Source organism: Amblyomma maculatum, chromosome 6 (assembly GCF_055883805.1).
Source record: "Amblyomma maculatum isolate TAMU_Amacu chromosome 6, ASM5588380v1, whole genome shotgun sequence".
Lineage (NCBI taxonomy): Eukaryota > Metazoa > Arthropoda > Arachnida > Ixodida > Ixodidae > Amblyomma > Amblyomma maculatum.
The window spans coordinates 175678364-175702101 of record NC_139349.1 but is presented as its reverse complement, the minus strand read 5'-3'; the positions used below and the strand labels follow the sequence as shown (position 1 = coordinate 175702101).

At 45.6% G+C, this 23738-nt stretch overlaps 2 protein-coding genes across 4 annotated transcripts in view; one reads left to right on the top strand and one right to left on the bottom strand.

Moving 5' to 3' along the window:
• The window catches only part of LOC146187457 (uncharacterized), a 40988-nt gene extending 18906 nt beyond the window's left edge, over positions 1 to 22082 (top strand). For 2 of the 3 annotated variants that reach the window (XM_084607708.1, XM_084607707.1), the window contains 3 exons: positions 5360 to 5557; positions 9853 to 10218; positions 18358 to 22082. In XM_084607708.1, coding sequence (XP_084463834.1) covers positions 5360 to 5557; positions 9853 to 10218; positions 18358 to 18591 — 798 coding nt within the window. In that variant the 3' untranslated portion in view covers positions 18592 to 22082. The remainder of the gene's footprint in view (positions 1 to 5359; positions 5558 to 9852; positions 10219 to 18357) is intronic. The other variant, XM_084607709.1, reaches the window with a different exon arrangement.
• On the bottom strand, positions 21632 to 23702 carry LOC146187456 (pyruvate dehydrogenase protein X component-like). The gene has a single exon (XM_084607706.1). It carries the CDS (start codon positions 23653 to 23655, stop codon positions 22231 to 22233), a length of 1425 nt encoding a protein of 474 aa, XP_084463832.1. The 5' UTR covers positions 23656 to 23702; the 3' UTR covers positions 21632 to 22230.
• Positions 23703 to 23738: the final 36 nt, after the last annotated feature.

Here is a 23738-nt window from a genome sequence, read left to right as displayed (position 1 = left end):
ATCTCCTTCAAAGTAGTACTCTATGCTTACACTAATACACTTGTCTAATCTTTTCTTCCACTTTTCAAAACTTCGTTTGAATTCATCTTTTGTGATGCTTGACAGTGCCTTTGTCGGTTTTTTTCTTTACCTCCGCAATATCAGCAAAACACTTTCCTTTCATGTGTTTTCATATTGGGAAACAAAAAAGTCACACGGGGCAAGGTTCGGTGTGTATGGAGGAGGAGGAACAGGGGTCATACCATTTTTGATCAAATATTGTCACACAGACAAGGCTGTGTGAACAGGGGCATTGTCATGATGGAGAAACCGCTCACCCGACTGCCACAAATGAGGCTGCTTCTGCTGCACACTGTTGCGCAATCTCTTCAAAACTTCCAAGTAGAAAGCCTGATTAACTGTCTTACCCTTAGGAACAAACCTTGAATGGACGACTCCTCTCACGTTGAAAAATCAAATCAGTATTGTTTTGAGGTTTGATTTCACCTGATAAACTTTCTTGGGGCGAGGCGAACTTGAAGTCTTCCACTGGCTTGATTGTTGCTTTGATTCAGGATCGTAAGCATAGCACAAAGTTTCGTCATCTGTAATAATTTTTGAAAACAAAAGTTTGGATCATTTCGGGACTCTTCTTTCAAAACACAGCATGCTTCCATGCGACCTTGTTTTTGTTCAGCAGTCAGCAGTCGTGGCACGAATTTGGCAGCCACCCTTTTTATTCCCAAAGCTTCTGTCAAAATTCCCTGCACTGAACTCCAAGTCACTCCCGATAGCTCCATAATTCTTCAATCGTACGTTGTCGATCTTCTTCGATGATTGCATGAATTTTTTCAAATTTTTATGTGTTCGGGCCGGGGAAGAACGCCCAGAATGAGGTTGGTCATCACTTGACATTTCACCATTTTTGAAATGGGAAAACCACTCAAACACCTAAGTTTTCTTCATAGCATCATCCTTGTACGCCGTTCTTAACATTTCAAAAGTTTCTGTCCCATTTTTTCTGAGCAGAAAGCAGAATTTCACCACCGCACTCTATTCACGAAAATCAGCCATTGCAAAAACGACACTCACAGAAAACAGTTGTCACTCCAAACTCTGCTGAAGCTAGTACTTCTGACCTTCAGGAATGCCACTCGGCTGACTGACTCTGGAATGTTCACTCTATGTGCTCGTAGCGGCAAAACACGATACAGTAAAACCTCGTTACAAGAGGCACTCAAGGGACCTGAAAAACATGTTTCTTGTAAGCAAGGTCTCTTGTAACCAAAAATTCTAAAATCACTGTGTTGATCAGTTTACTGCACATCGGTATATAAATTCATTCACATGCATTAACAGGAAATTGTTCAGGAAAGCTTAAAGAAGTTATTCATACTAGTATATGTATTTTTGTGAGTGCAGAGTGTATTCCTTCCTAAATTCTGGAGGCAAAGAACTTCACTTTGCAAGTCGTCCTGTTGCTCTAATATCTTTGAGGCACTCTTACATGCTCGTCACCCTCAGATGATTCACAAAGAGAAAGATATCAGGATTCTATGCTTTCATCTTTTAACAGTGAGGAGTTAAAAATGCTAGATGTCATTCATGCATTTTGATTTGCTTCGTAAGTAACAGTAATGCGATGCCGTTTTGACTTTCCAATCATGGGGAAGCACTCCTCAGTTCCTGACATACGCAACAAAAAGGACACTGATATGGAACAGAATTTAGCTAAGGGAATCTGAAGTGCATCATGTACGAGTTGATACGTTCCAGATGCATTGTATGAGCACGCCTGGGTTGTGTCTCTTGTAAATAGTGAACAATTTACTCCACGGACCAGAAAAAGTTGTCCCTAGTAACCGAGTGTCTCTTGTAACCATGTCTCTTGTATGCAATGTTGTTAACATGGCAGACATAGGAAAACCAACCATACCATTTTCAAATGTCTCTTATAATCAAGTGTCTCTTGTAACGAGATTTAACTGTACTACGAAAGTTCTGCCCACCAAAAAATTAGTTCGGTTTCTTTTGGGTGCCCCCTCGTATGTATAACGAAAAAGCATATTTAATTTAGCTTAAGCTTTTGTGCATAGAAGTAAAACGTCTTTAATTTAAAGTCATTGGAACTGTGAGAAATGTTCAAATTAACTGGGTTTTCACATTAAAGGAAGAGAGTAAAAAATCCTGTGCTGGACAAAATATTTAATTGCAAGAACGCACTACACATATTGTTCGCTTCACCTCTTTGCTGCACTTTATTTTGTAGTTTCCCCGCAGGACGACATAACGACATGCCCTTAAGAACAGTAAATTGTAAACAGGTTACGATGCCAGCCGATATCTAAAGCGAAATGACGTGCTACTGTGCCTTCCACGCTCGAGTGCTACCCGAATGGCTTGCGGCAATCTGCAAGGTTGTGCAGTTTCGGATTCCGCGGCATGCGCACACCCCGAGATTACCGTATTACCCGAAGTTGCCCTCGCGTAACCTACTGCCAGTCCGATCGGGCGACCGTCAGCGCGGCCAAGCAGCGCACAATTTGAATTTCCTGTAACGTAGCTGACCTTCACACAGATAGATTGATTACTCTTTTGATTCATGGAGCCTCACACAATCTCTGCCATTGTCACAGGGTGCGTACTATCCGCCGTTTGGCCAAAGCTGCTACCTCGCGATAGGTCAGCCACATTTCAGATGGTCGTTTTTCTGAAGGCTGATTTCATGCGATATTACTTAAAAAAGATACCCGAGATAGCAGTAACCTAACCAACTGTAGCCCCTAAAGTTGCGGCACACCATTAAAGTAAACGGTGCAGGTCGGTGTTGTGCGCAGTACCGATTCACAACGGACCGTCAGTCCGCACTGCGGGACACGCGCCACCGTACAGCTTTTCGTGGGTTTGCAGTGGAAGATAGGCGAGAAAAGAGAAGGAGTCGCGCCTTTGTCACCATATGGTGCTTCGATGCCCGCACCTTCGCTAGACGCTGCTTTGACCACAGCCGGCTGGAGAGGAGCGATGAGTGCGCGCACCGCTATGTCTATTCCGACGGTACCTAGACGGCGCACCGTGAAAGCATCCGCGGCTGCGTTGCTGTGAAGCACGTGTTCCCCTCCGCAGGCGCGCACTCCGCTGGCTCGCGATATTTACGTACCGGAGATGTCATTTTAATGTGTAATGTAGCGTTATTCGGGCCATGCACGCCGCGTACGGAATGTTTCCGCAGTGGCTGTGTCGCTCATGTCCAGAATAAAAGCCACAAATGTTAGATCGTTGGATTGCTTACACCGAGCGTAATTGCGCTGGGAATTCTAGGCTTCATTTAATTAATTGCGATTAAATTGAACATTAGGATAAAACATCAGGTCGTAAACCGTTGAATAGCTTATGGCGAGTATAATTGCACTGGACTAATTTCAGGTCTTAAAGCCCCTAAAACTGTGCTTAAGTAATATTCGAATGCAAGAAATTCATAGGGGCTGTGTTTGCGAGTATTCGAGCCAAATTTAAAAGCTTTGCGTGGAACCTGTAGTCTACAAATAATTTTTAAAAAGTGCTCATGGCAACTGCTCACAAACAAAGACGTCATAAGGTCTAGCTAGATGCGCCCACTTCCTCGACGCCCCCAAGTGACGTGGTCGGGATGTGGTAGGGGACGCCACTGTGGCTTGTTTTATCCTTTCTTTTTTCTTGCGCGCTGGTGTGCCCTGAATTGAGGGGGGAGAGGAGGAGCATCATTTTTGATTGCCGATATGTTCGGTGCTAATGAAGCTCACTTAAAATTTTACATTGTGGTGTGATGCCTGTTGCTCTCGCATATTTTCTAGTTTCAGTAATGGCTCTTTAGTTAATTACTGCTATTAGTTAATCGCAATTAGAAATTGAACTTTATGTTATCAAGTCCTATATCATTAGATAGTTTTTATTGAGTATGATTCTACTACACTAATTGCTGATCATGGTTGATAACTGTTAATTAGTTATTTGATATTAACCCCTTCACCGTTTTGGTATATCAACGAATTTTTTAACAAAACTGCTTATATTTTTATTCCGATTTCGGTTATTATTGCAATAAAAAGCATGCATTCAATCTTTAAAAAATTTTTCAAGCAAACACGAAGTCAAATTAGCATATTGAACTTTATTATTTCTCACAATACGGAAGAACTGCTCAGCACAAAGTCATCACTGTCGTCCTCGCTCCCTGAAACAATGTACACTTCAGTGTCTGAATCACCATTGTTCGAAGAAGATGACGACGAAGAAAAGCGTCGTTTCTGAGAAGACGGGCCAGCAATGCACGCGTCGCCTCCGCCGGATGCCATTTTTAAAACCCATGTTGCCATACGAAAAAGACGTTTATGTGGTAGAAAAAAAAACAAATTATCAGGTCAGTGCTGCCATCTGTCGAGCAAAATGCCATCTAAGCCACAAACGAGCGCTGCTCGTCCGAAACGCTGAAGGGAAGAACCTATTCAGCGAGGACGAGCTATAGTCGTCCAAAACGGTTTGGGGACGGCTTGGCAAGGACGAGCACAGCTCGTCCGAAACGGTTAAGGGGTTAAAATTGAACTTGAGGTAGGCTACAATGCCAAGCCAGATTTTGTTGAAAAGATCTCGACAAGTAGAATACAAAATCAAACGCTCCAATGGGCCGTTGCTTCATTGGTTAGCACATTCCCACATAGCACTTAAATATTTGAATTAAAAGGGCTGGTGCAGGCCACTGTTTCGAAATATCTATTCAAATTTACATTAGAAATTATGAACTGTAGACGATCTTTGAATTTGCTGGGGTTTTGAATTATCTAGGTTTTTCTTTAGTTTTTAGTGCCATTTGTGTGCCAAACTGCTGCATATATATGTTAGCAAATTATACACTGCATTACATTGACATCACCTGGCATATTTCTGCCTGAGTTAATAGTGAGCTAATAGCCTATTTTGGTCTTACAGAAGAGTGCATTAATCTTGGTGAATTTCAAAAGTTTTGGGGGACTTTCTCTCCTTTAAAACAAGACTACTATGTGAAAGCCAATGACAGTGCATAAGACTTCACCTCTTTTCTGCGGTTGTATTTGCATTCCAAGTATCACAAGAGGATTGAGACATTCACTGTTGTGGGAAACGTTTATGTATTCTGAGAGGCAATGTCTCTTTGCAGTGTTAGGTTGCAGTAGTTGTCTAATGAATGGCTACTGAAATTTTACTGTTGTTGATGCGAGTTTTGTTGTGGACCTCGCATTAGGAACTGTGTGTGCTCTCTCTTAGTGGCTGTTTGCAATGTCTTGAGTTTGTGTCCCTTCAAGAAATAGTTAGGGAGTAGCTGTATGTGCATGTGTTTTCATTTGGTTTATTGTTGTTTTTCTTTCAGGTGCTGTTCTTCATGTTGTGCGACCGGTGGTTCTGCCCAGAAGACCGCTTGACTGGCCTCTATTCCCTTCTCTTTTACAACATTCTCTGCTATTTGTGCCACTATGCCGCCAATGTGCTCAGCTTGCGTGACTACACGCCCTATGTCCATGTGTCGGACCAGTCCAAGGTCCGCCATCTGGCTATGAGCGTCACAAAGGTTGGCCCCCATTCACTATCTCCATTTTGTGCAGTGAAGTGCCTCTGTTAACATGCTCTCACATCATTGTGGGTCTCTAGGGGAGTCTTGTTGTGCATGCATGCTGCATGGCCACAGAAACTGAATCATGCAGTGAAGCCATGGGACAGCTTGGATTTTTCAGAGACCCACAAAAGGCCCATGTGCTAAAGTCACTGGAACTCTGAAAGGGGGCACACAGGCAGCATTGAGCTGTTGTTGGCAGAAATGGCCCAGCGCAGTAAACATGTCATTTGCTGGGAGAAGGAAATGTAAACACAGCCTGTGTTATATTCGCCGCAGTCGGCTTATTGATTGCTCTTGTAAGAAAGTAATAGTACAGTAGAACTCCTTTATAGTAAAGTCGCTGGGACCAGAAAAAAATCTTTACTATATCCGGGTCTTTACTATATCATTTGTCGGTGATGACATGGTTCCGAAGTTGCTGTCTTGTAAGTAAATGCTTACTTACTGAACACATCTTATCGCTTTATGAAAAAAAAAAGCATTCTAAAATACTTTCCATCTCTCTCTTATTGTCTGTTCGTGACACTTATTCAGTTATATGATATTGTTTACATCTTGTGGAAGTACACCTCTTAAGCATGAGGGCAACGAATGCAACCGAGCTTGATTTCATGTGAAAATTAAAGCCTTGTACGAATTTGGCCTCATGTTCTGCTGTTTCTGTCTTTTTAAAAGGCAATAGATGAGAAATGTGCACTGCAGTCAAGCGCTGCAAAACTGCACACAGCGCTCTTCCAGTTCTTGCCACCACTGCCTCGTGCTTCATGCTGCACAGTACTGCAAATGTTTGGCCGTTTCTTCTATTCTCTATTTCTCACTGTACTTTTGCTCTCTTTACTTTCTGAACGGACCGTGCCGCTTTCTTTCAATGCCTGTAGGCAGCTTTACTTTTTTTCCCTACGCGCTGTATGCCTTCTCTCGCGGCGCCAAGGCCTACGTGAAGTTGGTTTCACCTGAGTGCTGATAAGCCCATGGTATAGCCATTTAAAAAAAGCAACACTCGGGGCAATTTTCTTTTTTTCGAAAAAAAAAAAATATTTGCCTCGTGATTCTATCAGCGCACGTGCGGCGATTTCATTTCGTGGGAAATTGTCGCCGCGGCCAGGGGCACTTTACTATAACCAATTTTTACCAAAAATGTCTTTACTATAAAGGGACGATGAACTGGGTCTTGAGTTTCACTTTACTATATCCGAGTTTACTATAGCGGGGGGGTTCTACTGTAGTTGAATGCATTGATAAATGAAAACATGCTGTTTTAGTTGAGGACTTAAGAAAGCCTTCAAAAGCATCGCACGACAGTTGCGTAAACTGAAGTTTCTTTGAGTCATTCAGCATGTGCTCGCAACCGGATTTCAGAGTGCAAAAATTAGACTAGCTGTCACTCGTCTTACCATCCTCGCTTTACTATAAGAGCATATAAGACCAACGCATATGACTTTGCCTACCATAGCGTGCCATCTTGATAGGCATGCACGTTGAGTAAACTCTTGCGCGTTGAAAAATGATTGCCCTGGGCCTGCTGTTTCTCTCTTCCCATTTGTTTCCTTTATGGGAAGTACCTGAACAATACCAGAGTCCTTCAGTGCTCTTTCTTTTCACAAAAATCCCACGGGAATTTAATGCAGGGTCAGCACTGGCCACTTGAGGCACAGCTGTGCACTGAAGGGCATTTAGCCACCGCCAGAGTTACCGGCTACCATCATATTTCGAGCTGAATTTGTACCTAAGCATTTGAAATGTCTTAAGTGTTGCATAGGTCGGTGGAATCACACCCGAGTTGACTCATTCAGGTTTACTCATGCTGACATTTGGATCATTATTCGAGTCATGAGTGAGTACAGGCTCTGATTCAGATCATGATCTGAGTTATGAGTGAGCCTAGACTCGGGCTCAAATTATGATCTGTGTTTTCGTGACAAGAGTGTGCGCCTTTTTTCTCTTCAGTGGAGGGAAGGAAAGATTTATTGCCGCGACAAAGGTCACTTGCAGTCGTGGTGGCTTGGCTACGTCTCTCGGTGACGGAAAGAGAATTCCGTGGAGGGCCTTCCTGCATGTGCTCGCTGTTGTATTTTGTACATTTGGCTCTCCATGAATGTTGCTACTGATATATAACTTAAGGTGGATAGAGGGCTGGTTAAGCTCTCTTAGACTCTTTGCTGACAGCCTTTATTATTTCACCTTGAATGTGTTGATAACAATGTAAAAATTAAATGTGGCGCTTCACTCACATGAAAATTATCAACCAAACCAAAGCACAAAAAACGAATCCTCCCATCTAGAGATAATCACCTTGGTCGAGGCCACTTGGGCTAAGGAAATTGCTCAGCTCAGTGAATGAAGTCCTCCTGGGTCAAAATGAGTGAGTCAAAATTAATTGTGAGTCGAAAGAGTGAATGAGCCCAGATGAGGTGTTTGTAGAAATAATGAGTCAAGATGAATGAGTGAACCCAAATGAATGGTGAGTTAAAGTGAGCCTTAAAATGAGCCATGAGTAGAAATGAGTGAGTCCAGGTAAGCTATGAGCCAAAATGAGTGAGTGAGCCCAGATGAGTCGTGAATCAAAAGAGTAAGTGAGCCTTAAAATGAGCCATGAGTAGAAATGAGTGAGTCCAGGTGAGCTATGAGCCAAAATGAGTGAGTGAGCCCAGATGAGTCGTGAATCAAAAGAGTTGTGAGTCATTAGTTGTAATTCGTTCGATGAGCCTGAGTGTGTTTGAGTGCGTTTGAGTGAGCCTGCAGGTTGAGAAAAATTTTGTAAGTGAGCGTTCGTGATTTTGCTGAGGCATGCCTTGTTGATGTTAGAATGTGTGCTCTATTAGGCCATTTCAGGAGAGATGAGGAAAATGCTGATGATATATAAGAATGCTTCACTGGGGCAGACATCGGTTCACGTAATTAACTGCACGGGCATATTGATAAATAAAATCCGCTGTGGATGAAATTTATACCGTCTCAGGGCGTGTCTAGCTGCATGCTCATTAGATGAGGCGCAATGCCAATTAGTAATTGTCGTCTCATCAGTGCATTACTGTCCAACCAACTGCTTTGTAACCTGATCCTTGTGCTTAGCTGTGAATTCGTATCATGTTGTGACTGCGTCATCATCGAGACAGGGCTATGGTTACTATAGAGGGGGATGAATAATCAGGAAAAAAAATGTATAGAAAACATGAAATCGAATGAGTGCTGACCTAAGGATGACCGCTTGAACTTTAGTTAAATTGGTTCACAGGAATGGAAAGGCTGTCACACTTGTTCTGTGGACACCTGAACCGTGCCGTAAGGGAAGAGAGGGAAGTGGGAGTGAAAGTGGATAGAGAGGAAGGGGAGCCGTAGAGGAGAGCTTTGGAGTAATTTCGACCACCTGGGGATCTTTAAAGTGCACTGACATCGCACAGCAGACGGCGCCTCTCCATTTCGCCTCCATGGAAACGCAGCCATCGGCGGTCGGGATCAAACCCGGGAACTCCGGCACAGTAGTCGGGTGTCTTACCACTGTACCATAGCGGCGAGGCTGCTTGAACTGGTTTGAAATGCTTTTGATATTTGGAATACCCAAGACATTATCTTTGCACTTTTTAGAGTGCAGTGTTGAACTCCAGGCATTTCTGTGTTTGGACACACTTCTTCAAGAGCCTTGTCATTGGTGCACTCTTTTTACGTCCTTTTTAGTCAGGAAGGGAAGGAAACCAAGACAGGGCTCAAATTACAGAACAGTCTAATCATGGAACCAGTCTCAAATCGATTGATTATCCTCATTCCTCTTGGTAGGCCCTGACCAGTGGACTTATCAGATAAAAGGAACAAGGCTAATGGATCATTTTGGGACTGGTTTTGTGATTGGCCCCTAGTGCGAATTCTGTGGTATGTTTTGAAAACCATTGGCATTTCCTGAGGTTACGAAGATTGAGGATTCCTGTAATCATCATCATCAGCCAGACTATACCTGCTGCAGGGCGAAGGCCTCTCCCATATTCCTCCAATTAACTCATTCCTGTGCTAGCTGCGTCCATTTGACAATTACGAATTCCTTAACCTCATTCTCCCATCTAATTTTCTGCTGCCCTCTGCTACGCTTTCATTCCCTTGGTATCCAAGTTGTCACCCTTTTTGACCGTCGGTTATCCTCTGTTCGCACTATATGCCCTGCTCTTTCTTCTTCTTCTTGATTTCCTCTACAATATCATTAACTTGAGTTATTTCTCTGATCCACACTCCTGTAATGAAATACCTCTTCTCTCTCTCAGGTGGTACTGGACCTGACCAAGGGGGTAACGTTTGTCATCACGGGAGTGTTCATGCTGCTCGTATTTGGCCTTGAGCAGGGGTTGGAGCACTTCAGCCCCAGCTGGCCCTATCTGGCCCTGACGGCCGCCTACTTTGCGCTGACTGAGCGTGCGTGCCAGGAGCGGCTTCCTTCGGTGTTGGGTTGGCTGCAGCTGGAGTCCCTGGAGAACCTGGAGCCCCTGTGGGCGCCCGTGCTGAGCCGCCTGGCCTCTTCCCTGGCCACCCTTTTGCTGGTGGTGGCTGTCTCCTTTTGGGGTGGTGTCCGAGGGGGAGCCTGGGGCCTCTGCCTGCTGGCCAGCTACTTTAATGTCTACCTGGGCCTCAAGGTGGGCTTCATTGCTATGCAGATTCCTTTTAAATTATAATTTTTGCTTCTGCTGTTTTGTATTGCATAAATTATGTTGTGTTCTTTCTTATCTTTGTGAATTGTCCTTCCCCTTTGTAATGTAATCTGTAACCTGAGGGTAAAATAAATAAATATATTTTGCCAACTAAGAAGCATGCATGGATGAGGAAGAGGAGGTTGAATGAAAGAGAGAGGGTGCTAATTGCCCCTCTCTGCAGATTGAAAACTCAGCACCTGTGCTTGTGACTATTGTGCAAGTTTTTATTGCCATGTGTTCCCTTGCATCACGGGCTCGAGGAGTACCTACCAAAAAGGAAACTTGAAATTCTGCAGCAGTTTATTGTTTTTGGGCCACGTGCATGTTGCGTATACGTGTGCTAGTAACAGAATTGGGTCTCTTATGAGTGGTGGTGTCTTCTATTTTTCCACATTTCATCTATTGAATTACTGATATATCGAACTGTCTGCCATCCTTTTTGTGTTTGATATATCCAGTCTTGACTGTACAGCAAGAAAAACCTTGAAACAGAACAGAGCAATAGTAAGAAATTTGTCATCTATAATCGCGGACAACTTTGTGTGGCTGTGCAGCTAAGGCATAGCGGGAAAGGCAAGGTGATGAGCTTTTGTCACCATCCTGTGGAGGAGGGGTTACATCAGCCCTTCCAAACCTGTGCCATTTCATTGAAACCCCCACACCACCACACCCCTACTCCAAATAGCAAACTCCAAGGCACATTTACGGAGTCCTGTCTAGCCTTGACTGCAGCGCAGTAAGTTGTCGGCGAATATAGCTACAGTTGAATTCTGATTATTCATCCCCCATTTATGCGACAACCCGCACTTAACCGTGAATTGAGGTGGGCTTGGTGAATCACCCTTAAAATAATGTTTCAAGACCTTATGGGATGAAAAATTATGCACACTGTGGTTCAACGGAGGTGGTGAGGGAGAAATTAATTGGCAGACGTCATGTCAACCCAGGGTTCAGGATTTCGAAATCATAATCAAATGGAAGTAAGTGTGCACGGCGATGCCGTACGATGGCTTACTAGTGATGGTTCTGCCGAGGCCTGACTCCAGGCGTGCACCCCACAGTCGTCAGTGTGTGGTTACTCTTGCACTGCTTATCCCGGTGAAGGTATCACAGAAATCAGTTTCACATTTAGAACAGCAGGGATTTCTGCCGGTGGTAACATGTTCCTTTGATCAGTGGTGGCTAGTTTGAAAATGCTTTTTGCTGCAGCCTCAGTGGGGGAGCACGTTAAGCCTAGCAACATCAAGCGAGAGGCGTACTGTCACTTGGCAGGCCACACAACTCTGGTGGAAAGCTTGCATCTGCACCACAGGCGAATGTTGTGATTTCTTTTGTCTTAACACGATAGCGTTGAAGTCCCCATTGAGAAAAAAATCCAGCATCACCATTGTCAATGTTGCTAGCGAAAAATGTGCATTGCTCCAATAGGTGGTAGTTGGTAGGCACTGCAAACTTTGGCTTTGTACAGTCAAATCTCGATACAGTAGCACCCCGCTGATACGTTTTTCAAGAGACTGTAAAAAAACAACCTAACAGTTGGGAAACGTAAGAGCCGGGAAGAAGGACAAATTGAAAACTGACAGTAGTGGGCAAGTGAACGCATGTTTATTACCATGCTAGCGCTTAAAAATGTCGTGCGGCGTTGTCTGTCTCATTTTCTCGCGTCCCGTGAGCACAACTCGTTTTTCCTATACTTGCAGTGCCGTGTGGCTCTCGCGGTCGTCGCAAACATACCTTCTGAGAAGGTCTAATGCCGCTACAGCCGAAGTGAAGCTGGGTTCAGGCAGCGGCTCAACCTCCTCTTTATCGCCACTGTTTTGCGCGTCGACACACTCGGCTACGATCTGGTCAACGATCTGGTCAGTGGTCATCACCTCTGAGGTGACAACGGCGTCGTCTACAGAAACATAATTGCTGTACACGATTCCGTAGGCACCAACTGCTTTCATGGCCGTGTCGAGTTCGCAGTCGTCGGTGCTTACAGGTTCTGCTGCGCAGTCTGCTTCGCCGAAACACTTCGCAAAACAGTTTTTGACCGTTGCGGCAGTGACAGCGCTCCATGCCATAGCCAAATAGTGCATGGCATCAAGAACTGTAATGCCAGTCGGCTGCTGCCCGCGATCCACTGAGGATTTTCTGTAAACATGCTTGACATTTTTTATGATGCCAGCGTCCAAGGGTTGAAGGTGTCTTGTTGTGGTGGCCGGAAGGTACATCACCTTGACGTTCCGCAGTGATGTAGGGTCCTTAAGGTGCGCGGAGCAGTTGTCTAAAAAAAAGAACAACCTCTCTTCCCTGACTAGCCATTTTCGAGTCCATGTAGGACAAGAACTCCTCAAAAATTGCGCACTTCATTCAGGCTTTGCTGTTCTTTTAGTGGCAAGGCAGGTACCGGATGTTATTCAGGCACCATGGGCTTCGAAATTTTCCAATGACCCACGGCTTCATCATCTCGGAGCCATCCAAGTTGCAACACAACAATACGGTGAGGTGTTCTTTGCTGCTTTTCCCGCCGTGGCAAGCCTCGCCTTTAAAGCTCAGCGTCTTTGATGGCTGTATCTTAGAAAAGAGGCCCACTTCATCGGCATTGAAAATATCCCTGGGTTCGTAGCCCTCGTTAATGCCCGCCATGGACTCTTTCCAGTTGTCTATGGTAGCAGTGTCCACGCTTGCAGCCTCCCTGTTCACGGTTCGATAGCAAATTTCGTGCCTTCTCTCAAAGCAGTCGATTCCAAGCTTGTCTGCTATCTCCAGCGCTTTTTCGCGCAAAATGGTGCCATCAAAATTCACACCTTCAGCTCTGGCTTGCTTGAACCATGCGTAAACAGCCTCATCAAGCTGCTTGTGCCCCGCACTGCGGGCTTGCTTGCTTTTGATGTCGATTGACCGGGCATTTCCTTCGATCTCGTTTCTTTTTGAAACAATGGAGTTCAAGGTGGATGGCGCGAGTCCAAGATCTTTTGCGATGCACAGCCGCTTCCGCGTCTGGTTTGCATCCACGGTGCGAAGAATGTTCAGCTTTTCTTCCAAGGAGAGCGCTTTGCGCTTTCTTGATTCCATCACTGTAACAAGTTCCCGCGCTGTGGCAGAACGAGGCAGCCGCTAACCCGCAGCGATTTGCGTTGCAGCGTGAAAGGGTCGGCACGGCGTCAGGTGGGCGATTGAGAGCGCTGGACGCGTGTGCACACAACCACGGTACGAATTCACTTCTTGCATATCCCAAAGCAGGAAAATACACGGGAAATGATTCCTAGCCGGAGGCGCGAAACGATGCAATGATATGTGGAAGCAGTCCGAAGCACGGAGTCAGCCGCACAAGCACCAACCACACAAAGGAAGCAGCATGGGAGAACGAAAAATGGCACATTGATAAGTAGAAAAGATGCAAAAAAAAGGCGCGACTGCTGCTGATGATGCTAACACTGCCTGCCCAAGCGCTGCGAGCGCCTTCTGTATACACACCAGGAACGACAGGCCAAGCCAGGCCAAGTCAGGTCTAGTCAGGCCAAGTCAGTGGCCTTAAAAGTAAACATGGCCATCTCTGCTTGTTACTCAGGCCTGCCAGTTTGCGACGTATGATGCGGGAACGTGCCCGAAGTTACGACGTAGCAGCGGGGTTTCTAATGCATAGAACACTATGTGAGCCATGCCGGGACTCTATCATAAGAACGCAGCAGCCGGGAAAACGCAGCACCCGGAAACGCAACAGCGGGATTCTACTGTATAATGAATCACGTGGGACCGCAAAAAATTGTTCATTAAATTGAAATATAGTTGTAATGAAAAAGCCTTGGTTATAAACCAAGTGGTCAAGTCCAGGTATGAAAAGAACGTACCTCGGCAGTAGGCATATGTGCAGTCAAGCAAAATCTCAAATGAAAGCGGTGCACTAATGTGCTGATTTATTTGAAGAAATCAGTTATTTCCTTCTGGCGTATGCAGTGCATACGACCACACACTATACACCACTACAGCACACACACCTTTCACTTTGCGCAACACCTCAACGGATACACGATTGCACCGAGCGACGAAAGTATGGACTTTGTCCATGCACAAAAAAATATCAAAGTTCGATATGACCTCATCATCAGTGTTCCCTGAAGTTTGAAAATCTTGTTTCGGTCTTTCAAAATGGTCACGGCGGTCGATGGGGCAATGCCAGCTGTCTCCAGAGGCCGATTCGCTTTTTGCTGCATCGATTTCTTTAGCACCTTCGCTGGCTGCAGTCATTGTTAGATCTGCACAAGCTTTCCAATAAGATAATCCGCGACAAAAAACAACAACAAAAAACTACACGCGCGAATGGCACGAAAGATTGACCGACAAATGGCACACAACACGGAAATAAAGGCTGGTCGGCTAGGCCTGCTCGCTACTGCATATTAAACCACAGCCTTGTGGTGGCGCTAGGAGCTGGCACTAGATGTGCTGATGATGATAGCTATAACCCACTGACCATACACACAGAAACGGTGGTTTCTGTTTCACGTGACAGTTGCGACACTGTTAATTTTAGCCGAATTATAGAAGAAAAAATAAAATACGTACGTTATTCTGAAATAGACGCTATATCGAAATTTGTAATTCTGAAATATTTTTACATTGAGAACGTAGGAAATCTGCAGGGGATTTTTAAAAAATCCATTAATTTCAAAAATTTGTTTATGTGGTATTCTTAGTGAATGAAAGAAGCCAACAGTCGGCGAGGCCAAGGAAAGCGTTGGGGATGGTACTTTATGTCTTTTTTTTTGTTAATGTTTACTTGGATAATGACAGAGATTAGTAATGTAATCTGTTTAAGGGAAAGATAATTAAACACAAAGTAGAAGAAAAAACAACGTGCCGATGGTGGGAACCGAACCCACGACCTCCGAATAACGCGTCCGGTGCTCTTCCAACTGAGCTACATCGGCCGCTGTCCCCCCTGCTACTTTCTTGGGTATTTATGTTGTCTGTATACGAACCTTGAGAGTGTTCACCAGCGCCACCCTCAGCCAAGGCGGCGGACGTGGAACGTCCTTTGTTACCGCCAGCGTCACGTAGAACGTGATCAAGAGCGAGGGTGAAAGCTGTGCTAGAACCCTCTTACGCTACCTATGGCTTCAAGACTGCCAGAACCGAGACCCCCGTAAGCTACAAGCAGATCAGTTAAGGGGAAATGAGGGTGCTCGTTATAATACATGAAGGAAAGAAGCCAACAGTCGGTGAGGCCAAGGAAAGCGTTGGGGATGGTACTTTGTCTTTTTGTTTTTGTTAATGTTTACTTGGATAATCACAGAGATTAGTAATGTAATCTGTTTAAGGGAAAGATAATTAAACACAAAGTAGAAGAAAAAACAATGTGCTGATGGTGTGAACCGAACCCACGACCTCCGAATAACGCGTCCGGTGCTCTTCCAACTGAGCTACATCGGCCGCTGTCCCCCCTGCTACTTTCTTGGGTATTTATGTTGTCTGTATACGAACCTTGAGAGTGTTCACCAGCGCCACCCTAGGCCAAGGCGGCGGACGTGGAACGTCCTTTGTTACCGCCAGCGTCACGTAGAACGTGATCAAGAGCGAGGACGAAAGCTGTGCTAGAACCCTCTTGCGCTACCTATGGCTTCAAGACTGCCAGAACCGAGACCCCCGTAAGCTACAAGCAGATCAATTAGGGGAAATGAGGGTGCTCGTTATAATACATGAAGGAAAGAAGCCAACAGTCGGCGAGGCCAAGGAAAGCGTTGGGGATGGTACTTTGTCTTTTTTTTTTGTTAATGTTTACTTGGATAATGACAGAGATTAGTAATGTAATCTGTTTAAGGGAAAGATAATTAAACACAAAGTAGAAGAAAAAACAACGTGCCGATGGTGGGAACCGAACCCACGACCTCCGAATAACGCGTCCGGTGCTCTTCCAACTGAGCTACATCGGCCGCTGTCCCCCCTGCTACTTTCTTGGGTATTTATGTTGTCTGTATACGAACCTTGAGAGTGTTCACCAGCGCCACCCTCAGCCAAGGCGGCGGACGTGGAACGTCCTTTGTTACCGCCAGCGTCACGTAGAACGTGATCAAGAGCGAGGGCGAAAGCTGTGCTAGAACCCTCTTACGCTACCTATGGCTTCAAGACTGCCAGAACCGAGACCCAAGTAAGCTACAAGCAGATCAATTAAGGGGAAATGAGGGTGCTCGTTATAATACATGAAGGAAAGAAGCCAACAGTCGGCGAGGCCAAGGAAAGCGTTGGGGATGGTACTTTATTTCTTTTTTTTTTTGTTAATGTTTACTTGGATAATCACAGAGATTAGTAATGTAATCTGTTTAAGGGAAAGATAATTAAACACAAAGTAGAAGAAAAAACAACGTGCCGATGGTGGGAACCGAACCCACGACCTCCGAATAACGCGTCCGGTGCTGTTCCAACTGAGCTACATCGGCCGCTGTCCCCCCTGCTACTTTCTTGGGTATTTATGTTGTCTGTATACGAACCTTGAGAGTGTTCACCAGCGCCACCCTTAGCCAAGGCGGCGGACGTGGAACGTCCATTGTTACCGCCAGCGTCACATAGAACGTGATCAAGAGCGAGGGCGAAAGCTGTGTACGCTACCTATGGCTTCAAGACTGCCAGAACCGAGACCCCCGTAAGCTACAAGCAGATCAATTAGGGGGAAATGAGGGTGCTCGTTATAATACATGAAGGAAAGAAGCCGAGATTTGACTGTAATTGAGATTGGAGGTCGGGATCAGAATCCAGCCTTCCAGGGCCCTTGGCTCGCAAGTTAGGCACATTTACCTCGGCCACGCAGGCATGCTTGTGCTACTTAGTTAAAGCAGGGCTTTATATCTACAATGGGTGGCCTTTCATATCTATCTTCTGGTAGCTTACGGCTCTATGCTAGTGAGTGTGTTTTAGATGAAAGAGGCAGACATGAAAGGATTACTCATTCACTAGAACCAAAGTGCATATGCTTGAATAGCCAGGAAACGGGAACTATTAACACTGTCATGTCGTACCCTTAAGGAGAAAGTTGTGTCCCCTTTTTTTTGTTTTGTTTTTACCCCTTCATGATGCAAATGCCTAATATAGACACTGTTGCCAGCTGCCGTAGAATGGCAGCAGTTCTGAATGGAATCTGAGCAGAAAGACAGGCCACTGGCATATGGTCATACCATGCATCGTAAAGCACCTTTGAAGAGTTGGAGCAGGCATATCTATGACACATTGTCGGGTCATTGTTTTCAAGATGCATGTGGTACCTACATCACGTGCAGTGACAGAAGCACACGTGTCCATCCCAAATCTCGCTCTCGATGCCAGAAGGCCTCGCTGTGCAGTCTCAGTTCAGTAAAAGCTTGTTTATTCTAACTTCAGGGGTCTGGGAAAAAGTTTGAATTATTGAAAAAAACTGACAAGAACCATCTGCATTACGGTAAACTTATTTGGCAATTTGGAAAAAATTGGGCAATAGTCTTCTGCGTTTAAGACAAGAGCAGTGTGGTGACGACTGTTTTTCGCACTTCTATCAATGCTTCGTTACGCACCTGCACACTTTTGGTAGCATCAAAGCAGAACTACTCGAAAATGGTAAGGGTCTCTCCAGCATCGTTATGGTGCGACACGGTAACAGTCCCCCTTGCAAGCAGCCTGTGTTGCGTGTGAAGCTTCATCATGTGAAGCTTTGCCGCATGATGCGCTGAATGGCACTAGACAAGCGCACGGTTTTCGTAGTAGTAGAAGAACCACACAGATGGAAGCACGGAGAATGCCTATTAACACACTGTGCATTTTGCGCTGTTTACCCTTCTTTACTCTCCCAACTCAGCTTGGCTGTTTTGCCTTTTCTTTTTAAACAGCCCACACTTTTTTTTTCATGGTCATAGCCACCCTCTCGTAGCAGCTCGCGAGGGAAAGAAACCACACTACATTCACATCATGCTTCCAGATATATAATGCAAGATGCACTGTGAAAATGATGAAGTGGGGAAAGAAAATGTTTATTATATTTGCATAAAGGTAATAGTCTGCTGTGAAATTGACTACGTCAGGTTGACGTGAATCAAGTTATTGATGAGGTGTTGTGTGGTCTATCTTGTGCAGGCAATGGACCGGCACCTGAAGGTGCTGCTGCAGGAGCGCGCGCGGTTGGGCCGCTTCCGCTTCGCTACGCGCCAGGAGCTGAAGGGCTTGGACGACGTGTGCCCCGTGTGCCTGCAGCGCATGAGCCTGGCGCGTGTCACTCCATGCCGCCACATGTTCCATGGCGACTGCCTGCGCCGCAGCCTCAAGGACCGCAGCACCTGCCCCATGTGCAAGCAGGAGCTGTGGTGCTGACCGGCCCCTCTTTTTCCGCCATAGCAGTAGACGCCTCACCACCACCAACGCCATCATGCTCGCTGTGACTGTTCGGACGTCCATCTTGGTGCCAGTGCGCGGCTATCGTTGCCACTGCTCCTCCTTCCTGCAAGCCACCAGTAATGGAGTTTGTGATATTGCTGATACTCTCTTAGGCACTGGTTGCACTGTGAACACTTTTTCCTTTTTTTAGCTTTGGCACGAGTGTGTTTGCTCTGTGTATGCCGTGTTGTTTATCTAGTTAAATTTGTGGCTTCTCTTACCTTGTTCTGTTGGAGACAGTTTGATGCGTGAGGACATTTACCATTATGTGTGTGCGTGTGAACAGGCACCAGCTTTGGGTTGCTGTGCAGCTTTTAGCCATTTTGTTGTACATTCTGCTGCCACCTCTCCTCTTGTAGCTGTGCATTTCCTTACACTTTGGTCGTGCTCAGAGACTAGAGCTCCAATTTGGAGAAGCTTCCCATGTGCTGTGATTGTGTGAAGAGAAGTGCATATCACAGGGTGCAAGAAAGCATTGAACTTATTTCACAGTGCTGTGGCATCAGGTGACGCAACTGGTGGGCAGTGTGTTTAGTGGCAAGGACAGCTGTGTTTAGATTTGTTTTGCTGAATACTCTATGCATGCAGACCACCACAGTTTGGACGGTCTGTAAATGTAAAGTATTCTTCATGAGGGGAAATATCACTCTTAGTGTTGCGCTGTTGTCTTTCATGGGCTTTACCAGTGCGCTGTTACTTTGCTGTTACTGTTAAAGGTGGCAGTCATTTTGCTCCTTTTTTTTTTAATTTTCACTCACTGATTTGTGACCTTACTTCAGTGCTGTTATTACTGCTAATTTGTACACAAAGGTCTCTTATTCTGGGACAGAGCTATGCAGTGAACATGAGAAGCTGTCATACATTGCCCCAGACAGTAGAACACACCAGACAGTTTGTGTGTCTGTTACACATGCTGCATCACTGTATTTCTAAAATACAGGGAATGTATTGATTCTAAGCGGGCTTACACACCGAGTGACCACGTCATTTTCACGTGTCAGCATTCGCTGTTGAGTTTTCTTTCGTGGTCAATGCTTAGAGAATGCAAACTTATTTGACACATAGAGCAGTGCCTTTCTAAATGTTAAATATCTGACTGTCTCAGGTAATCGCATCAGCAGGAAATTTCGCATTGCAATGAGTTGAGCTGCTTTTATCGCTGTCATTTTTCCCAGTGACTTTGTAGAAATTAAGGTGACAGTGCATCAAAAGAGATGTTTTTGTTGCATTGCCGCATGCCACACTACATAGGTCATAGATGTATAGAAATAGTGCTGGTTACTTGATATTGCGGCAGATATCAAGAAACCAAATTGTAATCACTTGTGTGCAATGTACAGCCAAAAGCTGTACATTCTGGAACAACATTCTGTGGCTATGCAGCAAAGGCTATAGAGCCAACATGCACTAGCTCACTGTGCAGCAGAATATAGTCCCTCCAGAAATTCCGATGATTCTGCTCTTTGCAGAATTATTACATCAATTGTACTGCAATACTAACCAGTACAGACTTTTGTAGAGCATTCTAATATTAGTACAATACATTGTATGCATGCCATTTGGCTGTGCTGTCTGTCAGGAATCCCACAAAGTGTACATGAATCACGTCTGCTGCATCTCCTTGTCGTTTTCTGTATTCTTTCGCAATATGCTTTTTTTTGTCTCGAATTTACGCTCACATAGGCCTTCAGGTGTGTAAAGGAACACATTTCTGCATCGTTGGTGGCTCGAAAGCTAGTAATTCCACATAAAGGCAGAACAGAAACCATAGCTGATATGCCTGAACTACATATGTTAACACTATGAGGAAAGCTCCAACCCCATAGGCTTGACTGTATAGCCGCAGAAAGCTGTGCCCGAGTATAGATAGAGCTTTCGGAAATGAAAACCTCTTGAAGCCGAGCTAAAAGTTTTGGCCTAGTCATTCTGCACAATTTTGCTGTCTTTATACTTAAAATCAGGTTTTATTTGGAGTTAATGTAATATTCTCTAGCACAGCTGGAAACCTCTTAGTTGTTAGAATGCTTACTATGGACCAGCCTGGTTTAGTATGATTCTTATGTGGTGTGTTCAGTGCTTGTGTTGTGTTCGTACGGGGAAAGTAAGCGCAAACAAAGAGACAAACACAAAAGAGGAGACAAGACAACGCGCTACTGGCAACTGTGACCTTACCTGCCAGTAGCGCGTTGTCTTGTCTCCTCTCTTGTGTTTGTCTCTTTGTTTGCGCTTACTTTCCCCGTACGATCATGAGCCAACTAGCTCAGCAACAAGTTCTACTTCAGTATCTTGTGTTGTGTAGAGCAACAAGTTTTCCACACCTTTGTAGCTGTGCTAAATGCACCTTGGAAGCGCAAAGGCATATTCGGCTCTGCCGTGCAATGTAGGCAGCAAAACGAAGCCATCATTTAGGTCGCTGTCTAGCTGCCTTGCACGGTCTACATTTTGCTATGCTGATTCAAGTATCACTTGCTCATGGTTGTGACACGGCCTTATGAAGCCACTGACAATCGTTTTGAGACACTTCTAGTCCTAGTGACACGTGCCTGCAGTTGAGACGAGTTTTGTACGTAGCAGTGTTGCCACACGCTTCAGTGGTGCTGAAGTGTGGCAGTTTCTTCTACACTTGCGACTACTCATGGGCCAAGCGAGATGCTTGTTTGCTGGCAGTGCAGTGTTTAGTTTCCATTGCACTGATCATCTAAACAGTGTTGCACAGTACACGTTCATGAACATTAGCCAGTTCAGATGCGTAGTGGGTAATGACAACTGGCACTGAATTTGTGGGCTGCCTCCCTGTAGGAAAAGCAGTGTCTGACATTCTAGGGGAGATGCTGTGCAGATATGTGAAAAGCTTGACCAATCGTTGTTAGCATTGCTACCACATTGTATGTAGCTTTGCCTGCTTGTTACCCATGGGCACCTAGCAGCAAAAGTTTGCAGGACAGTGTTCACATGCACACAACTGCAGACTGCGTCATTTAGTTTGAGTTTTTATTTTGTTCCACAGTTTTGATGTGTTGCTTTGCTGCCAGATATGCAAACCATCAGGGCTGTCTAGTGTATTCTATTGCCATTTTCTGCCTAAAGTGAAAAGGCAAATAGTGTTGTGAACTTCGCTCTGGAAGGGAAGTGTTCTTGGTGCTTGAAGAAAAGAGCATATGTAAATTGGACTGTAAAAGTTGTACATCTTTATCACGCTTTCTAGCACCATGAGTTCATGTATACAACACTTTGTGCCACATTCTTTTAATCTTGCATGTGCTAGAAGTTTTATACTCTGTGTAAAGCAACGCTCAGCCAGTGAACCCGGTGGTTTTTATAGTGGAAATTAAGAGCACAAGTCTGTTTTGCTGTTGTTTCAGAGGTCACCCTTCATATTTCACTGGTAGTTGGCTGAATAAATTATGTTAAGAGTTTTGCCAATCACAGCTGAGGACATTTATTTTTAGCACTACACACCCAACAGACTAGCAGTGTGGACTGAAGCCACACTTGAGCAGTCAATAAATATGATGGCATCCAGAAACTGCACGGTCGCCTTTTGTGCGTACAGTGCAACATTGACAAGACTGCAATCTATTGCTCTTGAGAAGCTTCATAGTGTTTCACGAGTGGCATTCCCAACATGTTTAGCGGCTGTTCTATATGGTCCTTGAATGCTCTCACAAACTCTGCGGCAGTTTCTTCGGTGATAACCCGCGCATCATAGGACAGAGTGGCAGCCATGGCATGTTGCGGCGTGCCATCAGAACCAGGTACCAGGTTGGACCCTCCAATGGCCAGGATAGATGCCTGCGGTGGGTTGATCACAGCGCTGAAGCTGGAAATGCCAAACATGCCCAGGTTCGAGATAGAAAAGCAGCCCCCTTCGAACTCGTGCGGCTTAAGTTTGCCTTCTCGGGCGCGGCCGGCAAGTTCCTTCACCGTCGTCGCAATTTCATCGATGCCCAAAGCGTCTGCACTTTTGACAATAGGCGTGATGAGGCCCGTGTCCGTAGCCACGGCGATGGAGATGTCGATGTCGGACAACAGTTCGACGCTTTCGTTCTTCCAAGTCGCGTTCATGGCAGGAACTCTGTGCAGAGCCATCGCTGCTGCCTTGATGATGAAGTCATTCACGGATACCTTGATGCCCTCGGCGGCATACTTCTTTCGGGTCTCTAAAGTCTCGTCGATGTTGCACACAATGCTAACGTAACTGTGCGGGATCGTCGTCTTGGACAGGGTCAGCCGCTTGGCGATTGCTCGTCGCATGTTGGTCAACGGTACGTCCTCGAATTCGTTTTCCTCCTCCATGGCAGCTGTCGGCCTAGGCCTGACAGTTGGAGCAGCAGCGGAGACAGGCGCAGGGGCGACTTTAGAGGTCCCTTTTGCAGACACATAGCGAGCAACGTCTGCTTTCAGCAGCACGTTATGCGGCCCCGTGGCGGGCACGTCTTCTGGTTTCAGTCCGTACATGTCCAGCAGATGTTTGACAGCAGGACCAACCATGGTTGCCTTGGGACGCGACCCGGACGGTTGTTCCATTTGCTTCGGTTGGGAAGCCGCTGAATCTGAGCTTGTCGCGACAGGTGCCGAGGGCGCGGCTTTTTCATCAGCTGGGACTTCGACGTCCTTCCAGTCCTGCCCTTCCTCGACCATCAGCCCAATCAGCGTGTTCAATGGCTGCACACCTGAGTTTGCGTCTTTGAGTATTTTGGCGAGGATACCAGAGTCTTCAATCTCGTACGCGACAACAGCCTTGTCAGTTTGAATCTCACAGAGAACGTCTCCGGGCTCGACCGTGTCCCCTTCGTTCTTGAGCCATTTGATGATCGTGCCTTCCGTCATGGTGGGTGATAGCGCAGGCATGCGAAGCTCAATACCTTTGACACCAAGGAGGTAGGCTGTGCGATAGACATTATGCGCAGATAGGAATATGCGACTTGATGACCGCAGTTTAGCAAGTAACCGAAATGTTTGGACGAAACGGTACGGTTTCCCCACAGTCAAGGGCGCCATATCGACCGCAGCCGCCCAATGTCGCGGCGCGAAGCATAAATGTAGTTATTGGTGCCAAACGCGGTATTTCTAGCTAAAGTTTG